We start from the raw sequence: 20686 nt of genomic DNA, 5'->3' as shown, positions 1-20686 counted from the left end.
ATGGTAAGTGTAGGATGGTTTTTTTCTTAGAAAAGTGTGATCACCCCTGGCCTCCGATGCACACAACTATATGAGTATGCAGGTTGATGATCGCCGTCATGGTTGGCCAACCAGGGAACATGTGAAGGCTAGTCAAACCCTTGAGCTGCGAGCCACAACGGAGGGGAAAGGGAATCGACTACCCAAGCGTTATAATGGGTGATCACCGTCAAGCCTCACAGGATCCCACGTGACCGCTAATTTGATAGCTCAAAATTCATTGTATTTAAAAACTATTTGAATAACTCAAATTTCAAACATGCGGCAAAGTGCACCTATGTGACTAACTCAATTCGTGTGTCATCCCCACTTCTTCGGAAGAGAGTAAAGGTGAAGAGTCCCACACACACATCCAAAATGGAACACACATGTAGCATCACATCATATTAAAGCATTAGTACATATCAACATATTGCTGATTTTGTTTTTTCGTTTGACTGAAGTTTCTAATGAACCCATCATCACCTATAAAATGTAACAACAACACAAGTTCACTTTCTGACATTTGGGTCCTTATGGGCTTTAGATACTACTATAGTAAATTACTATACCACCCCGCTCCAAAAAGAATAAATAACTATAGTATCGACACCGCAAATGTCGTTGTAGTTGCGTCAAACACACAAAAATGCCAGAATGCAAGTCTTGCTCATCCTCCTGCCAACATGACTATGGAAGTTGAATGGCAGGTAACCGTTCACGAGATGCAGCTGTCGCGGCGCCACGACAGGGCGCCATCCTTCTTAGCATTGAAATTCTCCTTGGACATACTGTTCAATCATCTTCTCCACCAACTGTAAAAAAACTACGACCATGGGCTGTTACCATCTGCACGTACACATTAACTATTTTAATACTTGCCAATTAGGTTGTTGCAAGAAATTGGCAAATGATGGTAAGTTTAGGATGCTTTTTCCCTAGAAAAAATGAGGACCACCTTTGGCCTCCCATGCACACAACCTTAATTGTATGAGGGTTGATGATCGCTCTCATGGTTGGCCTACCAGGGAGCATAACTCAAGGCTAGTCGGACCCTCAAGCAAGCCGCGACGGAGGGGAAAGGGGATCGACTACACAAGCACTCGGATGGGTGACCACCGTCAAGTCTCACGGGATCCCACGTGACCATTGATTTGAATAGCTCAAATTTCACTAGATTAAAAACTATTTAAACGCTCATATTTCACCGACACGGCAAAGTGTGCCCACGTTATTAACTCGTGCATCATCTCCACTTCTTCAGAAGAAAGCAAAGGCGAAGATACCCACACACACACACACACATCTGAATTGGACCACACACATAGCATCAGACCATATTAAAGCACGAGTGCACATCAAAATATTGCTAATTTTGTTTTCTTCCATTTCCCTGAAGTTTTTGGCAAACCCCTCATCACCTATAAATAGTAACAACAATGCAAGTTCACTTGCTTGACCAGATAAACACTGACATTTGGGTCCTTATGGTTTTCAGGTACTACTAGTAAATTACTATACCACCCCGCTCCAAAAAGAAAAGGTAACTACTATCAACACAATAATTGTCGTTGTAGTTGCATCAAACACACAAGATGGCTAGTATGCAGTTTCTATTCATCCTCCTACCGGCATAACAATAGAAGCTAAATGGCGTTCCACCGTCCTCTAGAAGAGTTGTTGCAGTGCTGCGACTGGGCGCCACCCTTCTTGGCATTGACATTCTCCTTGGACTGTTCCATCATCTTCAACACCGGGTGTAAAAAAATTACTACCACTGGGTGTTACCATAAACACACACCCATTTACTATTTAAGACTTGGCAATTGGGTTGTTGAAAGCAATTGGCAGCTTATGGTAAGTGTAGGAGGGTTTTTTTTCTTAGAAAAGGAGGATCACTCCTGGCCTCTGATTCTCACAGCCATAAGAGTATGACGGTTGATGATCGCCGTCATGGTTAGCCAACCAGGGAGCACAACTAAAGGCCAACCGGACTCTCAAGCAGCGAGCCGCGATGGAGAGGAAAGGGGGTCGACTACCCAAGCATTGCGATGGGTGACCACTGTCAAATCTCATGGAATCCTATGTGACCGATGATTTGAATAGCTCAAACTCCACTGGATTTAAAAACTATTTGAATAGCTTTCACCGACACGAAAAGTGCGCCCACGTGACTAAATTCAACTCGTGTGTCTCCACTTCTTGAGAAGAGAGAAAAGGTGAAGAGTCTCACACACACCTCCAAAATATACACACACATAGCATCACATCAATATTAAAGCGCGAGTACACATCAACATATTGCTAACTTTCTTTTGTTCCATTTGTCTAATATTTCTAAAAAATGCATCATCACCTATATATAAATAGTAACAACAACACAAGTTCACTTGCTTGACTAGATAAACACTGACATTTGTGTCCTTATGGGTTTTAGGTACCACTAGTAAATGACTATACCATGCCGCTCCCAAAAGAAAAGCTAACTACTATCAACTCTCATGGAATTTCGTCTGACCACTAATTTGAATAGCTAAAAATTCATCGGATTTAATAACTATTGACGGATCAATTTTCACTTACGCGACAAATTCCACCTACGTGACTAAACTCAACTCATGTGTCATCTCCACTTCTTCAGAAGATAGCAAAGGCAAAGACTCCAGCATACACCGAAAAATGGACCACACACATAGCATTGCATCATATTAAAGCGCGAGTACACATGACACAAAGTATGCCCCCGAGCTCATGTGCTCTCTAATGAATAGTGATATAAAAAGGTAAAAAAATCAAAAAATCCTGAATTTTTTGGTGCAAACTTTGAAAAATGTTCTCAAAGCTTGCAAATTTTATCCGGAAATAACATTCTTGGAAGTCATGGTGAAAAAGCAAAAATCGACACTCCATAAATGCTATTTTTGAAAGCATTTTGGAGTGCTGTTTTTTTTCATGACTTCCACGAATGATATTTCGGGATGAAATTTGCAAGCACCGAGAACATTTGTCAAATTTTACCCCCAAAAAAATTCAAAATTTATTGAAGTTTTATTTTTCATTTTTTTGAATTTAATATTCATTCTAAACTCAATTGAGCTCAGAAGTAGAAGGGGAGTTTCGGAGTACACATCAACATATTACTAATTTTCTTTTGTTCCATTTGTCTGAAGTTTCTAACAAACCCATCATCACCTATAAACAACAACAACAACACAAGTTTACTTGCTTGACCAGATAAACGCTGATATATGGGTCCTTATGGATTTTAGTTACCACTAGTAAATTAATATATCATCCTGCTTTGAGTAGAAAAGGTAAATACTATCAATGCCACAATTGCCGCTGCTGCTGTTGCATCAAACACACAGTCCTCCTCCTCCTACCAGCACGGCTATGGAAGTTGAATGGCGGGTCACCGTTCATCAGATGCAGCTACCGTAGCGCCGTGATAGGCCGTCACCCTTCTTGGCGTTAACGTTCTCCTTTGACTGTTCCATCTTCTTCATCAGCTGTTAAAATAATCACAACCCACCGAGTGTTACCATCAGCGCGCGCACACACACATTAACTGTTTTAAGACTTGGCAATTAGGTTCTTGCAAGAAATTGGCAAGAGGATCACCCCTCGCCTCCGATACACACAACCGTAATAACATAAAGGTTGATGATATCCGTCATGGTTGGCCAACCAGGGAGCGCAACTGAAAGCTAACCAGACCCTCAAGCAGCGAGCCGTGGAGGAGGGGAAAGGGAATCGACTACCCAAGCATGGTGATGGGTGACCACCTGTCAAGGCTCACGGGATCCCGTGTTTGAATAGCTCAAATTTTGTTGGATTTTAAAGTTATTTGAATGGGTCAAAATTCACCGACGCAGTAAAGTGCGTCTACGTGAGTGAACTCTAACCCGTGAGCAAAGGCAAAGACTCCCAACCCCCCCCCCCCCACACACACACACACCAGAAATGGACCACATGCGTTGCATCACATCATGTTAAAGAGCAAGTACACATCAACATATTGCTAATTTTCTTTTGTTTCACCTGTCCGAAGTTCTGACAAATCCATATACCTATAAACAGTAACAACAACAGAAGTTCACTTGCTTGACCAGATAAACATTGACATTCGGGTCCTAATGATTTTAGGTACTACTAGTAAATTACTATACGACCCCGCTTCGGAAAGAAAATGTTACTTCTATAAACACCACAATTCCTCCTCATCCTCCTGCGAGGACGGCTATGGATGGATGGCAGGTCACCTTTCACCAGATGCAGCTGCCACAGCGCCGCGAGAGGGTGCTACCCTTCTTGGCGTTCACGTTCTCCTTGGACTGTTCTATCATCTTCTTCACCAACTGTAAAAAAAAGATCACCGCCACAAGGCATTTCCATCAGCATGCACACATTGACTATTTTAAGACTTGGCAATTACAGTGGATTGTTACAAGAAATTGGTAGGTGGTTGCGAGTGTAGGAGGATTGCCAGGTGATGGTAGTAAAATGTACATACCATTTGTTTCTTCGTCAGCAGAATTATCTTCTGCAACAAAACAATGAAACAGTTTAGTAACGGTAAGAACTGGAAAGCATATGAAAACTGAATTTTCTCATGGTTTTCATTGGTCAGCAGCTCCGTACCTCCTCAGCTTTCAGACGAGCGTTCTCCTCCTTGAGGTGGTTCAGTTCAGCTTCAAGCTCCACGGTAAAAGCCTGTAGGATTTAGAAAGACAGGTAGTGTAAGTGTCACCAACATTGTTACCACTGTTACAGAAATGGCATTGCATAAAAACCAACAATTTTGGCAGCAAGGTAAGTACCTGCTTCCTAGCACGCGATCGTGCGGCTGACTCACCATTCTTGATCATCCGGCGGTGGCGGCGCTCGATGCTTCTCTCGCAAGACGGATCCTCTGAGGCACCGCGTTTCCGGGTGCCGCCACTCTCCATCATCGCTCCATCGCCCATGCAGTTCATCATGTCAGCCTGCGTCATGGCGCTCCTCCCGTCCGACGACCCGGGGCTCACGATACCCACCCCACCTTGAGGAGGTGGTGGTGGCCGCACCACAACAATCCCTGCGTACCCGTTGGGGATGAACCCCATGCCGTCTCCCATCACCGGGAACATGCCATTGGCTGGTGCCATTGGGTACATCATTGGGCCAGGTTGTTGCCCCTGTTGCGCGGGGTTCATCTGTCCATGGACCATGTCAACCGGCACCGGCGCCTGGCCGCCGGAACCCGATCCCCGGACCACGCCGGCCTTAACAAGGAACTGCTCCAGCGTCATCTCGCCTAGGGTCCCCTGCCGGTTGTTGGCCTTAACCGATGGCTGGACAGGAGGCTGCTGTGAGGGTTGCGCGGCCTGAGGCTGGGCATGAACCGGGCAGGGCTCCCTATTGATCTCAGCCCACACCTCCTCCACCATCTTTTCGCACAGCGGGGGAGGCAAGGAGAACGACTCCTGTCGGGCTAGGTTGCTTCCTCCTGCATCTCCGCCACCTCCGCCTCCACCAGCACCCACCACAGGAGCCATCTCCATGCCCACCAAGCCACCGCCGGTCGCCGCTTGGAACTCCTCAGCATTCCATATGTTGCTCATGAATTCGTCCATGTTCATGGACCCGAAGTTGCGCCCCGCCTCGCACACCGAGTATTGCAGCTCGTCCAGCGTCAGCGCGAAGATGGAATATTGTTGCGCTGGCGCAACCACCGTCTGCTCCTCACCTTCGAGAACGGGCGGGTGTGAGGTGACTTCTTCCTCAGAGAACTTCACGTCATTGCTCATCTCCGACGCCATCCGATCTCTCCTCACCACTGTGGTCTCGCTCTACGTACTCTCTTGCTTGTGGGTTGTGGTGTGTGTGGTTCAGCCTTGTGCACCGCGCCCTCTATTTATAGCCTGCGGCATGCAAGAGATAAGCATCAATTAAAGCACTGGATAGCAATTAAATTCACGTCATTGATGAAAAAGGTGAGCTATAGATATAGATAGATACAGTAGATAGAATTCGTATCGTAATGCACAAATAGGGTACTGCCAAAGCGCCAAACGTGGCCGCGAGTTACGCCTGGTATACGAGACGAACCCGAGGGGCGTGCTAGTTTTGTTCAATAGCTAGCCGACGACGGCCGCCGCCGAGACGCCTCACTGCCCGACGACTGAGCATTACGCGCGTTAGCGTGAGAGACAAGGATATGAGTAAACCGTTTGCTACTGCCTACTGCTGCCAAGATCGCCGTCTCTAGTTCGGGGGTTGGATTAGTACAAGGAGTCTTACGGTACGGTGCTCTTCAATTCAGGGAGGTGACAAAAGGTGGTGTTGTCAAAAATGGAAAAATAGATAGGTGACAAAAGGTAAAGTCAGTCTACACGCAGAAAAAAAGTCAGTTATCCATCTTTTTTTTTCTGAGAAAGTCAGGCATGCATGTGAAAATGCATGTCTACCTTTTATTTTTGGGCCTAGACCATCTAGAGGGAATCTAGGCCCAGAATTTGTCGTGCACTAGTGGGCCTGTTAGAAGCCCACGGATACACCAATATATATATATATATATATATATATATATATATATATATATATATATATATATATATATATATATATATATACTAATCTCATACTGACTCTTCCGTGTTCTACAAAAATGTCATACTTTTTTTTTGAACACTACAAAAATGTCATACTGACAGATACTAACCAGACTTTACTCAAATGGAAGACAGATATTAATCAGACAAGAGTCGACCTGATGGCATGGAAAAGCAAAATCAGATAGAGCCCTCCTCCCCAGGATGGTGTGGAAAAGAAAAATCAGACAGGGTGGTATGGTATGGAAAAGAAGAATTAGACAGAGTCGACAGATAAGGCTTGTCGCTGTCTGAAGAAAAAGACATGGGCTCGCTTTCAGCGGCAACCTGACGGTTCTTGAGGACATACCATGAAGAATGGCTCAGCTCACATCACACCAACAATGGCCAGTGGGACGGAGCTAGAGTACAGCCGTTGGGTTCAGTTGAACCCAACGAATTTCCCTGCCACGTACTAGTCTCTACTCCTAATGTTTCAGTTGGTAGGTCGCATTCCGGATTTTATTTTCGTCCCACCTCATCCGGTCTTTTTTGGTACTTCTTTGGTACTTCCTCCCACCTCCCACCTGTTTTATTTCGCTGGTTTTTTTTTCGTCCCTCCCCCACCCCACCGGTTTAGTTTCGCGTCACCCTCTCACACAACGAAAAAAATCTTAACAGATCATAACTTTCCATGCCGGTGCAAGTTATTTGTAGTAATGTCTTTATGTGAAAGAATCAATCACGATCAATCTCTAAATATCAAATCTAAATTAATTAACCTTACCTTAAATTGCTCAACCACATTAATTAGGAAACAAAATAACCGATTTTAAGAAAATATCTACTCTTAATGGAGGGTATTACATACCAAACATAGGTATGTCATTAGCTCGCTTCCTTCCCTTCTCTTCCCTTCGTCCCTCAGTCCCATGCTCGTGGCGCTGAAGTGGCATCGACAGGCGATGGCGGCAAGGACAGCACGTGGCAGCCCCTGAAGCACGAACACGACTGCACCTCGGGTCTGCCGTCTCCTAAGATATGGGTGAGTTCTCGTGATGCCCACCCTAAACCCTCACGTCCTACAAATTACTCAACCTCTACCATCTCGATTTCGTCCATGCTCTGATCCAAATGACGATGCAGCTCCGGCCGATTGACAATGGAGGTTTGCCATCCTTCCTCTCAGCACCCACTCCTGGAGGAACGACACGCCATGCCGATCGAACCCGGTCGAGATCACTCACCAAGATTGCTATTAGGAAGTTTTTTGTCAAAAAGTGAAGAGTGGGACGGGATCTGCACTTTTGTTAATATCTCTACTCCTAATCTCTACTCCTAATGTCTCAGTTGGTAGGTCGCGTTCCGGATTTTATTTTCGTCCCACCTCACCCGGTCTTTTTTGGTACTTCTTTGGTACTTGCTCCCACCTCCCGCTCAGCCGAGACGGTTTATTTTCGTACTCCCTCCCACCTCCCAGGTAGTTCCCTCCACGCAAAAAAAATCGAACCAACCAATCTCTACTCCTAATGGAGCAGTTGGTAGTCTTCGCCGGTCAATTTTCGTCCCACCACTTTCGTCCGGGTTTTTTTCGTAGGTTAACTGTCGTAGATTTTTTTCGTCGCCTCCCCCACTTCATCGGTTTATTTTCACTTCACCCTCTCACACAACGAAAAAAACTGAACAGATCAGAACTTTCCATACTGACGCAAATTATTTAGTAATGTCTTTATGTAAAAGAATCAATCACAATCAATCTCTAAAGATCAAATCTAAATTAATTAATCTTCATAACGTTTGTTTTCTTTCGAATCACGTCCATAACTTTCCTTTCTTGTTTGGGCAGAAACTGTTTGGTAGCAGAGATTAGGAAGCTTCCTATGAGTGTAGTAATAGGAAGTATTCTTTTTCTTGATGATTCGTTTCCATGCATGATGATAGTAAATTATGCTAACATTCACCACTATTTATCAATGTCATCAATCGTATCCATTTCTACCAGTTTTAAGGGAATCTGCTGGCTATGTCTTTTTTAAGGGGATCCGCTCGCTAAGTCGTCGTCGCATGTTATTTTCACAAACAATCTCTACTCCTAATGGAGCAGTTGGTAGCCTCGTATGGTTTATTTTTGTCCTCCTCCCACCTCCCCTGGTTTTTTTTCATCCTCTCTCGCACCTCCCAATTTCGTTGGTTTTTTTGTCGGTTTTTACTCGCCCCCTCCCACCTCCCAATTTCGTCCGGTTTTTATTCGTCCCACCTCCCACCACCCCCTCGTACTGGTTCTTTTTCTCTTCACTCTTTCCTTGCAAACCAATAATTTTCTAACATACAAAAGATCACGAATCTATCTTTCCTTACCCGAACCAATCGCGCCCTACATCAGTGCATTTCTTTATTAAGAAAACTAACACGTAAATCTTAACGCATTGCAAACAAATCCCGTTATGGACCTAATTAATTTATTATGGAATCTATACGTGGTCGTATTGGTTCTTTTTCTCTCCACTCTTTCCTTGCAAACCACTAATTTCCTAACATACAAAAGATCACGAATCTATCTTTCCTTATCCGAATCAATCGATCCCTACATCTGTGCATTTCTTTATTAAGAAAACTAACACGTAAATCTTAATGCATTGTAAAGAAATCCCGTTATGGACCTAATTAATTTATTATGGAATCTGTACGTGGTCGCATCTCTCCCCTCGTGAAAAAATCGCATCCATCTCCCGTTAAAAAGGAAAAGAGAACATGAACGATCAATCCCACACCCTGCATCTCAGTAGCAAAAAATCGCCCCCGCCTCTGCTACTGCGCCTCGCCGTGTGCCCGGCTCGACCCATGCCTCGCCTGCATGGCTGGACGCCGCCGTCTCCACCGCCACGTACAAGAAAACGGTGGGCAGAACCATCCATTCAAATCGCACACCCCCACCCTCCTCCACAATCCCTAGCCCCGCATCATCCTATCGCTTTCTCGCCTCTCTTTCCCCTTGATGTAGATGGTGCCGAGCGGCGGCCTCGAGCACCGGCAGTGCCGCCCTCTCTATCTTCGCTGCGTCGAGAGATGGGCCGAGGCTATCGTCGGTTCGCCGCCCACGGTTGGGCCGCCTCCGGTTGTCGCGCACCACCGGCTCCACCTAACGTGCCCGACCCTCTCCGCTTTCGACCTTCCGGTGACCACATCCCTCCGCGCCTCCATCCATCATCCACAAGGCCACTCCCTGCACCCACCCCCCTAAATTCTCCATACCGGCGGACAATCACCGAAGATCCAAGTTGGCCCGATATCAATTTTCTTACATGCTTTGTTTATCAGTTGGTGATGGGAATGGGTTCCAATTTCTCTCTCTAACTGCGGATTCGCAGGCAAGAAGCGCTTCTACATGCATCCTCCTGTCGGTCCCTAAAGTACCAAGGTAAATGGTTGATGTTGCGTTTGTCTAGGATGATATATGTTGGCTCTGTTCCGGTTCATCCGAGCAGTTTGGTGACTAATTTACTGATAATTTAATTATATTAATTAAATGAGTCGGGTGTATCGTCGTGCATTTATCTTGCCAGTAATGTTCTGTGATGCTCTGATGGACTTTGGGAATTGGTTATCTTGTCTTCAGTGCAGAACATTTGTTTATTAATGCATGAGAAGAATCCTTGTTACTACCTTGAACCTGTTTTATAATCCATATTGTTATGCACTAGCGCGTGTGCGTGTGAAATAGATGGATTATGGTCCCGTACCCAATAAGATGGATATATGTGTGTTAGAGAGAGAGAGAGAGGGAGAGGGGGAGAGAGTGTGAGGAGAAGGGAGGGAGAGAGTGTGTGTGAGAATTTGATGGTAAAAAGGTCGTCAATGTCACTTGATATGTATGAGAATATTAAATGTAATATTAACATAATTGATATTGAACTCTTAAAGTTAATGTAGCCCCGTTGCAACGCACGGGTGTTCTTCTAGTACGTTTGTAGTTTTTGGGTATGAACCCAGTAAAATATCAAGGCTGCACCCATCAAAACTACAAAACCCAAGCGAGAAGCCTTTTGGTCCATTTAAAATGCTTTAACGTAACTGGCCCGACTAAAAGCCCACGCGAGTAGCCCGGATTGACTCTGCTGATCGCTTCCAATCTCAGAGATGTACGCTCCCTGGCTCCTCCTAAATCGACTTAATCGCCTCCCCCAAGTCCCAACTCGGCAACTCCTGGCCGTGGTCTCCGCATCCCAATCCAAATTCAAGCCATATGAGATCAATCATCAAATCTTCTTCTTACGCATGTCCAATCTAGCCTAGCGTGGTAACGCCCATTGCCCTAATTTCCTAAAAAAAACATCGACCCTGATTGATCTAGGCATTGGGAGAATATTTCTCAAAGCAAAATTGATCACCGGATTCAGAAAATGGTCACACTTCAAGGCGATTCCTAGATGTAAGCAAGGTACATCAAATTGTTGTTGATGCAACTTGGCTTTCAAAGCATTTATGCAGATAAAAGTTAAGTTAGATGATTTGTTTTATGATATGTGTGTTGATCGGAAGAGAATTTCAGACCACACAAGAAATTCTAAGAACCAAGGTGAGATAGACAAAGATATTTAACCGATGGACCTTTCTGGCCACCAACTAACTTTGGCAGATGAAACTTATTTTGAACTTGTCGAAGTAATTTATATTTTCAATTTTTTTCAGGAATGCGAGAAGTTGTACATGAAGCTGTGAAGTTATTTTGGCACTGCTCTATTTAAATTCATCCAACCGGTATGTATTGCGTTTTCAGTTTTTATTGTGACAACTATATGTGGTAAGCGATAAAATATTTCTATTGATCATGCTGCCTTTTAGTGCTATACTTTTATTGTAATGCGGTGTGAATTTGGACTTTACACTTAGTTAATTCATACCCCAAAAAATTATACTGAATCATGTGAATCCTGATGATTCGTGAATGAACTCATTGGCTAAATTTTTTGGTTCCGCCCCTGATGGCCACCCCAAGCAAAACTGCTATAACTAGTACAGCGCGTGCAGGCAAGCACAGACTGGCTTGTGGTTTCACGATTTCGAAGGATTCAGCCGATGAGAAGGCAGCCTACCGGAATACCGGATCGCCGCAGCATATAATAAGCACTTAAGCAGCAACCAGGGCGATTCAAGATTTATTTACTGCTGGTGCTACACAAGAATCACCCTCGGCTGGTGCTACACAAGAATCACCCCCCGCCGTTCCGACCCCGAACATAAAACGACGGTGAAACAAAGGGGCTAAGTTGCCGAAGCCGCTACGATCGCTGGAGATGGCATGGTGGAACGAGCGAAAACATATTGTGGAGCATAGGCTCATGGGCACCCCCTTATCTAGCCATCCAATTCTGCATCACGTTTCGTGGAAGAAATTTTCTCTTTTTTGTTTCTCTCATATAGTTCAACATATGAACTTCAAACTTTTCAGCGCAACAAAACATTCTAACAAGAATGTGTAAAAAAAATTCAGATTTTGATGCATCATAAATACTAAAAATAGGATTTTTTTAATTAAATAAATCTCATTTTCAATATTTTTGTTGGACCAAAAAATCTGAAAGTTTTATCTCACATTCTAGTAAGAATGTTTTGTTGTCCTGGAAAGTTTGAAGTTCATATGTTGTTTTGTTTTGAAGAAAAAAAAAAGAAAATTTCATTTACTAAGTTAGTTGTGTAGTACGGATCTCAAAGCAACAATGGAGGGTAAAGATAAGAGGTGTCCAGGAACCCGAGCTCAAAAAATCCGCGTGCGTGGAACGAGAGCAGAGTTGACGGCTCCGAATGAAACAAGAGCGAAGAGCGCGCGGCCCGCCTGAGTACGCACGTACCTCCTCCCGCTCCAGCGCCGGAGCGCCGGCCGCGAGCGGCAGCACCGCCGCGCAGATCAGCTTCGGACACCACCGCCTGCAGCTGAAACCTTTATAGTAGAGTTGCGTGGGGGGAGGGAGCTGTGGCGAAACGGGAGGCAGCATCCCTCCTTACTAACTGGAGAGAGAGGGGGAGACGCATGTGCGTACGTGAGGAAAGGAAATGGTGCCGCTGGGTGTGCCGTAGCGCGGCATGCCTCCTGGCGTTGGCTGTGTCGGGCGCGTCGGCACGTTGGGCTTTCCAGAGCCATCGCTATTCTTCCCAGACGGGCTCCGAGTTCCGAGGCTAGTAGGGGAACGGAACGGGTAGCTACGAGCGAGCTAGCTGTGCCCCTGCATGCTGCTTGCTTACTTCCGCCCCGGGTTTTGTCAGCTCTTCTGCCCACACAGTCGCAGCTGCCTCCCTATCCCGTCGCCCTTTTGGTCACCGTACATACGTGCTGGCCAGCTGCGGAGCGGCGCCAGTACGCGCGCCCAAAGCTGGAGGTCCATGCAGAATCTACTTGATGCCAGAGTATTTATACGACAAACCACGCACCTGCCGCCTACAGCCTGAACCTTTGGCCTGAAGCTTGTTGGAACAGGGGAACTTTGGGTACTCTTCGGTGCAGATATGTGGATTAGCTACAGAATGGCAAAAGCTATCCGCACCTTGCGACTCGCTTTCTGCGGCTGATGTACTACGTACTGGCATGGCCGGTTCTCGTTCCACACGATCAAAGAGTTGGCTAACACATCTGCTCACGAAAAGGGACATGTCATGCATGTCAGCTGTGTCGCCGTAGAGATTAGAGAAGACGAGATAGGACCGGGCGTTCAGGTGAGGATAAGTCGACGCGTGCAGGGTACGTGCCTCGAAGGAGATATCACCTCCTGCCCGCAGTCGCCGGTTCTCTGTGGCAAATCTGCGACTGTTTAACAGTGCACTTGTGTCCACAGACAAGGCATGCAGAGCCGGCCGTACCAATCTTCTGTACAGGAAAAAAACGCTTACACATCTCCAATGCCGAGCCGTAAATTTTGTTCCGCATTTGTCCGCCGACAGAGAGACCCCCTGTCCATGGCCGCCACGTCCGTCTTAACGAATGCGGAGCAATGGCCGGCATTGCGCCGGTCGCACCTCGCCTGCTGCCTCGCCGCGCGCTTCGCCTTGGATACCATGGCCTGAGAGCCGGAGGCACCGCCGGAACTGCCTCCTCCAAGGTAGTGGAGGATGCGGCCACGTGCCTTCGCGATCGCGGGCGGCAGCTCCTCTTTTATCAGGCGGCAGTGGCATCGTGGTGGTGACGATGGCTCGTCGGTTCGCGCATGGAGGCTGTGCAGCGGGGGAGACGCCGGCTCTTCCTTCACACGGAGGAGGTGTTGTGGGGACGTCGGCTCCTTCTTCACGCGGCCACCGATGTGGAGGCCGCGGCTGCACGGCGGGGACGCCGGCTCATGCTTCACCTGCCGGGGTGACGAATGCGGCACTCTGCGTCGCCGGTGAACGGCTTAAATAGTCACGGCCAGGCTAGGGGAAGGGGCGGCCAGCCCGCTTCAATGCGGCGCAGTTGTCGGAGTTGGTATCTCGGGACGGGGCTTCCGTATTGAAGCGGCAACGCCCGACAGGTCGCGACCGTCTGCGCCGCCTTCCTGGCCGGTCAAATCGTGGGCATTAATGGCGGCCGCTGCATGCTATGGGCCGGCATGAAAGCGGGGCGAGCGTTCGATGAAAAGCGGGGTAGAGGTGGTAAGAGCGGTTAGGAACGGACGTGGCAGTGGTCCATACGCCCGCAAAGCCCCCCCTCCCGTCCTAATTTGTCTCCGGTTTGCGGGAAAATACGTCCAGACCACCCAGTGGACCCATACAGGCCTACGCTGGATGGCACAATACGTCCGGACCGCACGGTCTGAAGGTCAGTATTAGAGATGCCCTTAGTAGGGGAGGGTCGAGGCGGACGTTTGAACCCCTAGCTGTCACTCGTCTTCTCCGTCTCTCGCCGCTATCATGATGCATCGTCCATGCAGTGTTGGTAGTACCGGAAATGTTGCTGATTGTAGGGGCCTGATAGGGCGGAGTTGATGGGTTGTTGTGGGTCAGGGACGGAGATGGCCGAGGTGCGGTCTTCGACGAACGATGCTCGATGGCGGCGTTGGTGATCCAGCGTTACAATCTTAAATAGTGGGCTAACCTGGCTGGGTCATCAGAGAAGAGGGCGTCGGTGCATGGTCCTGGGTGACAATGAGCTCGACATCAGGCCCACCAAATCCGGCATGCAGCGGCATGGGCAATTTGTCTCCTGTTTTCTTTAGCAAGTCTCATGGTTTGTGGCGGCGAGGCGTCGGCCCATTTCAATTTAGGAATAATGTCCTACAGCATGCTGGCTAGCTGGAAGTTCATGGAACCCCAATGTGCTTATTTAGGATCATGTGTGCCGATATCTAGTTCTCGTGATGTGCCTTTTTCTTTTGCAAATTTTCTTGGTGGCGTTTGTCCTATGAAGCCGATAATGTGGTTATACATCTTGGTTCTCCGGCATTAGCTCTGGCCGATGATGTTGTCCAGTCTTGACCTAGTCGGGGAGCATGTGAGGTTCGTGTTCCTCAACTCTGTATGGTCGAACATGGGACGTCCTACGGGTCCTCTTTGGTGTTATCTTCTTAAGTGCGGCAATTTTCTACGCGGATTGTGGTCGCAGACGTCTTCTAGTCTACATTGACGATTTCTCGGTCACTACTTTTACAAGGTCATGAGTTTTAACGAGTTGGCTCCAGTGAGATGGAGGCCCAGAGCTGGCAACTAGATCATTTTCATGGCTCGCCGTCGATGGATGCATGAGGAACAAGACTTTGACGTCCTTAAGAATTTGTTTTTTTTTTCTTTAAGGATGCTTTTGTAGGGCCATGTGCTACTTAATACATGTGTGCTTTTTCGCAAAAAAAATATAAATAGGCACATTTTTATGATGATGGATATTCATGAAATGAATGTAATACTGACTTTTGTAAACAGTTAAAATGTTTTTCTATCCTACTTCTAGGCATCGTTTGGTAAAAAGCGCAAAAGTTAGGAATTTGGAGAACTAAATACCTATATAAATAGTTCCTACGGTATCTTTTGGAATAAAGAAATGCTTCATCGGATTTTTTTATGAATTGGACAATCCCTAGGGACTTTGCTGGAAATCAGACATGTGGTCTTACCTTATGTTTTGTCTTCCTTGTGTCTTGAATTCATGTATATTTCATTATATAGTATCCAATGGTAATCTTTTAGCATTCCTATGTTTTAGGTTAGAACTCAAATTGAACAACATTTCTTATTCAACAGATTAAATGGCAACAAAATTCCTATGATTTTCGTTGCTCTGTTTCAAGCGGGTATGTTATTGGACGCAAATATGGCACAAACGTAGGTTAGTTGTCCCCATGGCGCAACGACGCGCGGCAGAAATGATTCACACTAGAACAAGGCACGAGCTACGCCATGAGCGGGCAATAGAGAAGTCTTGTGACCAGACTCTTCAACCTGCAAGCGTGAGTGCGGGGCCACTAGATCTAAATCCAGCTCTAGGTTCATTCTGACTTCATGACGAGTTTCTTCCTCCTTCAGAAGAACACCCCAACCACCACCACCCCACTCTCCCTCCCTGATCTGACGTGTTGCGGGTTCACATATTGATAGATCACCATAGCTTCTCCTAATACCCCATTGATGAAGCAACATCGTTTCCCCCCATAATACCCCCCCCCCTCACTCCACATGACCCCCTATCCTTTGAACAACCCACAACCTCCCCTGTCATCATAGGGAGATCCTTGTAGAGAAAATAGAAGAGGGTACATGCAATATTCGAGGATAATTTCGCCTAGTTCCTCTTTGCGGTACATGACACACATGTTATTTGAGTGAACCCCCTTGCCCTAGGGGGGCTAATAGCTCCACTCATGCTTATATGGGGTTAATCTTGATATAGAGTACAACGGAGATTTAGAGAGGGTTTTGGAAAGTTGGGAGGAAACTTGTCGAGTTCTAGGGGTCGATCTAGACAGGATGTCATGGATTGATGTGGCTTCTATGGGCAGATTAAAATGTGTGTAGATCTTGGTCCTTCTGTGTGGTGTCAGACGACCTTGTATATTTGAAATGTGGCGGTGCCCTCCCCCACCCCCAGCAGTGATGTTGGTCCCCAAGAATTGGACTCCTCCCTAGTTTTGAAAGGCCTTGACTTCCTTTATGGGAAACCAGGGGAGGCACCTTCCATTAAGTCGGTCTCCCATGTATGGGTCCCTTGAACCCACACGCCCCTATGCATATATGTCCCATGCGGTACATGCGACACAGGGATACAACTATCCATCAACACCAACCCCCCTCCCACTACCTCCAAAGTAAAAAAAGAAACATGAATGTTGTATGAAAATTGTTATGGCTTGTGCTTTGGAGTTGTCATCTAAGGTTATGGTAATTTTCCACCCTCCCTATAATTACCCTCCATATAAAAACATGGGGTCAAATGAAAAAGGTATGGAAAAGACTGATGTGTATCATGGTCTAGTGTTTCCATCCACATGTGATAAGTTTTCACCCCCTCTAATTTCCCTAGAGAACCTATGAAACAAATGATTCTCATGTGTTAATACCTAGTGTTGACATATAATTATCTAAAGTTGACATGTGTTTTGTGGTGTAATGTTAGCATATAAGTATGTGTCAGAATTCCATCAACATAAGCCAATTAGGTTTCCCTCCATTCTAACAACAATCAGTAATGCACGTGCTAGGATAATTTGCCATGTTTTGCTAAATAAAACTGCCACATGACATGTGTGAGCATTCCCATGTGTCGTGGTTATTTTCGCAGTTGCGCAGACAATATCCAAAAACACAAATACCAGGATGGGAAAGAAAACACGCAGGGTCATACTCCAAAATGGCACATAGTCGAATGGTGCACTTAGAGGAAATGGATAAGAACATAAGACCAAATAATGTACCTTGGTAGAACTAGTAGGATTTGTATTGAGATCATTCCATATCTTAAATCCCTATATGCCCCAGAAGAAGATGTAGTATATGCCCAAGAAGAAGATGTAGTTCACTGGCATTCATAGACCAATAGTGAAAAATGGCGAAGATGAGGAAAAAATTGTTTGCATAGAGAAACAAGAGAAAGTTGCCATCTAAATTGCAAAATAATATAGTTAACATGGAGTGCACCCCTAGACAACCCTATCATGAAGCAGCCCATGTGACTTGGGCAAAAAAAGTTGATACTACCAGTACTTGGCCCTACTAAAGTTGCCATGACATGTGAGCATGAACTACTATAATATAAGTATAAGTTGAGATGTTAATTGTGCAAAGATTTCCATGAACTACGTGCATATTGTTGAAAGAGCCATCAACCTCCGTGTCTGCCTTTATCATCTGATAAATAAGCTTGTTTTTTCATGTGGATACAACGAAAGGTTCATGAGATATATTTATTTCAAGTCATTGATGTCCAATGTCTAAGTTTTTGACATGATGTCCAGTGAGAAAGAAAATGCAAAATTAGAGAGGGTATTCATGAAAAATCAGCAAAATCATGTGGCCTAAAAGAAAAGTTTGGCTGTGGAGCTTGGCCCTATAATGTTAAGTAAACAAAACTTGCCACACGCCAAACAAAGATGTAAATCCATTTATGAACAACAAAGTTGTCAATGTGTATCCACACCTCAAGAGAAAGAAAAGCACAACCCCTTTGCAAAGGAGTGCCACAAGATAAATGTACAATATGCACACATGGGGAGAATGTGAAGAAAATACCATATAAGGACACTACAAAAAAATTGAGAGATATTAATTGTCTGACCAAAAAATTCAGGAAGAAGTTGCTATGCATGCATATGTAGAGAATGATATTGTGTTTCATACCAAAAAATTACCACAAAAAAGTTAAATGTGTCTCATAGGTAACAAGAAATCCATATGTGGATAACAAAACTTGTCATATATGATGCGTAGTCACAAAGTCAGGAGCAAATAAAAATTGTTGGGGTGTACTAGGGAGATTGCCATGGAATCTATGTAAAATAGGACACACATAAGCGAACTAGAAATTAATTTAATGTCACATATTTGCCAATGGCATGTGAATAAAGCATGCAGATGAAGTAGTTGTGTGCATAGACTAATTACCTTTGGTGTTGGTCTTGTGGATGAGAATCTGCCGTCTTTTTATTCCATCAACTATCACCGCCTGTGATAATGTTAGTAGGAAACAATCATGTGAGATCAAGAAACTTGTAAACCATATATATGTCCCTTCAACGAGAGGAAAATAAAAAAGATTGAAGGATTTGAAAATCATAGGAGGTCATCAAGGGGGGGGGGGTCTAGATAGAAACCATGGTTAGATGATACCAAGATGCATTTCCGCTCGCCCAAGCACTTCCTCCAACCACCGCACAAACATGCATCATCTCGTGTCTCATGTTTCCCCGACTCTACTAATTCGCAAACAAATCTTTACAAGACTAGAACCTGAAGACTAAACCACACTGCTTCCTGATCGACAACAATTTCATCATGTGGGGTTAGATCCCGCATCCTCCCACCCCACCCCTCCCCGACCAAACCCTAGCCCCAAAAATCCTTGTCGTGGCGAGCACACAGATGAAATCGATGAATCATAATAACAAAAATTAAAGTGTGACTCACCACCAAGGGGGGGGGTCCAGATAGAAATCATTGGTAGATGATACCAAGATACATGTCCGCCCGCCCAAGCACTTCCCCCAACCACCGCACAAACATGCATCATCTCCTGTCTCCTGTTCCCCTAACTCTACTAATTCGCAAACACATCTTTACAAGACTAGAACCTGAAGACTAAGCCACTCTGCTTCCCAGTCGACAACAATTTCATCATGCGGGTCAGATCCCGCATCCTCCCACCCCACCCCACCCCTCCCCGACCAAACCCTAGGCCCCAAAATCCTTGTTGCAACGAGCATACAGATGAAATCGGTGAATCATAATAACAAAAATTAAAGTGCTCCTCCCCACCTGACAGAAAATGAACTTGTATTCTCCCTTAAAATCACTTCTATCCCAGATCCACTCCGCACGATTTCGATAAAAATCTATCATAAAAACAACGCACATCAAACACGTCAAAGATTGCGACAACGAGGAGAAGAGTGGGTGGATCCGTGATTAGTACCTCGTATGAGTGCGGGAGTGGATGGATTCGGACGAAGGCGCTGCGGCGGCGAGCCAAACCGGCGGAAAACTCGAGGGCGAGGAGATCTGGTGTGGGAAAGAGGAGCGAGTGTGTGTGTGTGTGTGTGTGGTGTAAATGTAGCCCCCGACAAGCGTGGTTTTAATGGGGAAAAGGGGTGTGGTTCCCTAAAATAGTGAAACTGCCGACCCTAGTCCACCCACACCCCAAGATCATCTCCCCCCTTCATTTCGTAACATATTTCTATTAGTGCATCTCACCTAAAAGGAAACAATGTGGATGCTCTATGTCAGATCATGCTATATTGTCCATGTGTGTGATCAATGCAACATCATTGCATCAGGCTAGGAGATTTGTGAGGAAAAGTTCATCCAATATAGTTTCCAAAGTGTCACATCCCAGATTTTTCCCAAATCTGGTATGTTAAATTTTTTAGAGGGAATTGCATTTTTTTCTTCATGGTTGACTTGTTTGCTTTTTTTATGGTTGACTTTTTTTGAATTCACCTAGACGGTCAAGAACCCTATGGCCACATTGAAACCCTTGTTTGGGCATAAGGTTTAGGGAATAAATTGGAATCCCAAAATAGGTTGAAAATTAAAATACTTTTGGGGGCATAAGGTTATGTCACAACTTGGTTTTTGCCCTCTTTTCTTTGCTTGATTTTCAGCTGAGTTGATTTTGGATTTGGAGTTTTGAATCTTCCCATTTGGACTTGACCACTTGGGTATCCTTTGATTTTCACCCAAGTGTTCCCACTCCTCCTCAAATCCATCATTTCACCCCTGGCCAACCCAACAATATTGCTTGGAATATTTTTCTTAAATGAAAAATATTCATTTTGCCTCTAAAACCCTAGCTAAACTCCTTGACCTCCAAAGCAACCCTCATTTCTGTTGCCCCAAAAATCCTGAGAAAAATCCCAAATATTCTTTGGACCCTAGGGCACATTTTTGAGTAAAAATATTTCACCACTCTTTGGAGTATTTTAGCTATAGAA

At 45.3% G+C, this 20686-nt stretch overlaps 1 protein-coding gene across 2 annotated transcripts; it reads right to left on the bottom strand.

The window, feature by feature from the left end:
• Positions 1 to 3982: 3982 nt before the first annotated feature.
• On the bottom strand, positions 3983 to 19862 carry LOC123065959 (bZIP transcription factor ABI5 homolog). 2 transcript variants are annotated; one of them, XM_044489142.1, is made up of 8 exons: positions 19669 to 19862; positions 19512 to 19588; positions 18642 to 18702; positions 17456 to 17559; positions 4839 to 5921; positions 4660 to 4731; positions 4532 to 4561; positions 3983 to 4376 (listed from the first exon to the last, which is right to left on the bottom strand). In XM_044489142.1, the coding sequence occupies exons 5-8, from the start codon at positions 5817 to 5819 to the stop codon at positions 4284 to 4286; spliced, it is 1176 nt and encodes a 391-aa protein (XP_044345077.1). In that variant the 5' UTR covers positions 5820 to 5921; positions 17456 to 17559; positions 18642 to 18702; positions 19512 to 19588; positions 19669 to 19862; the 3' UTR covers positions 3983 to 4283. The 2 variants fall into 2 exon arrangements, with proteins under 2 accessions (XP_044345077.1, XP_044345078.1); XM_044489143.1 differs by lacking the exon at positions 19512 to 19588 and having other exon boundaries at positions 19669 to 19829.
• Between the last annotated feature and the right edge of the window lie 824 nt (positions 19863 to 20686).

The sequence above is a fragment of the Triticum aestivum genome, chromosome 3B, assembly GCF_018294505.1.
Source record: "Triticum aestivum cultivar Chinese Spring chromosome 3B, IWGSC CS RefSeq v2.1, whole genome shotgun sequence".
NCBI classification, from domain to species: Eukaryota; Viridiplantae; Streptophyta; class Magnoliopsida; order Poales; family Poaceae; genus Triticum; species Triticum aestivum.
Note: the sequence above shows the minus strand (reverse complement) of the source record. Positions and strands in the feature narration are given on the sequence as shown.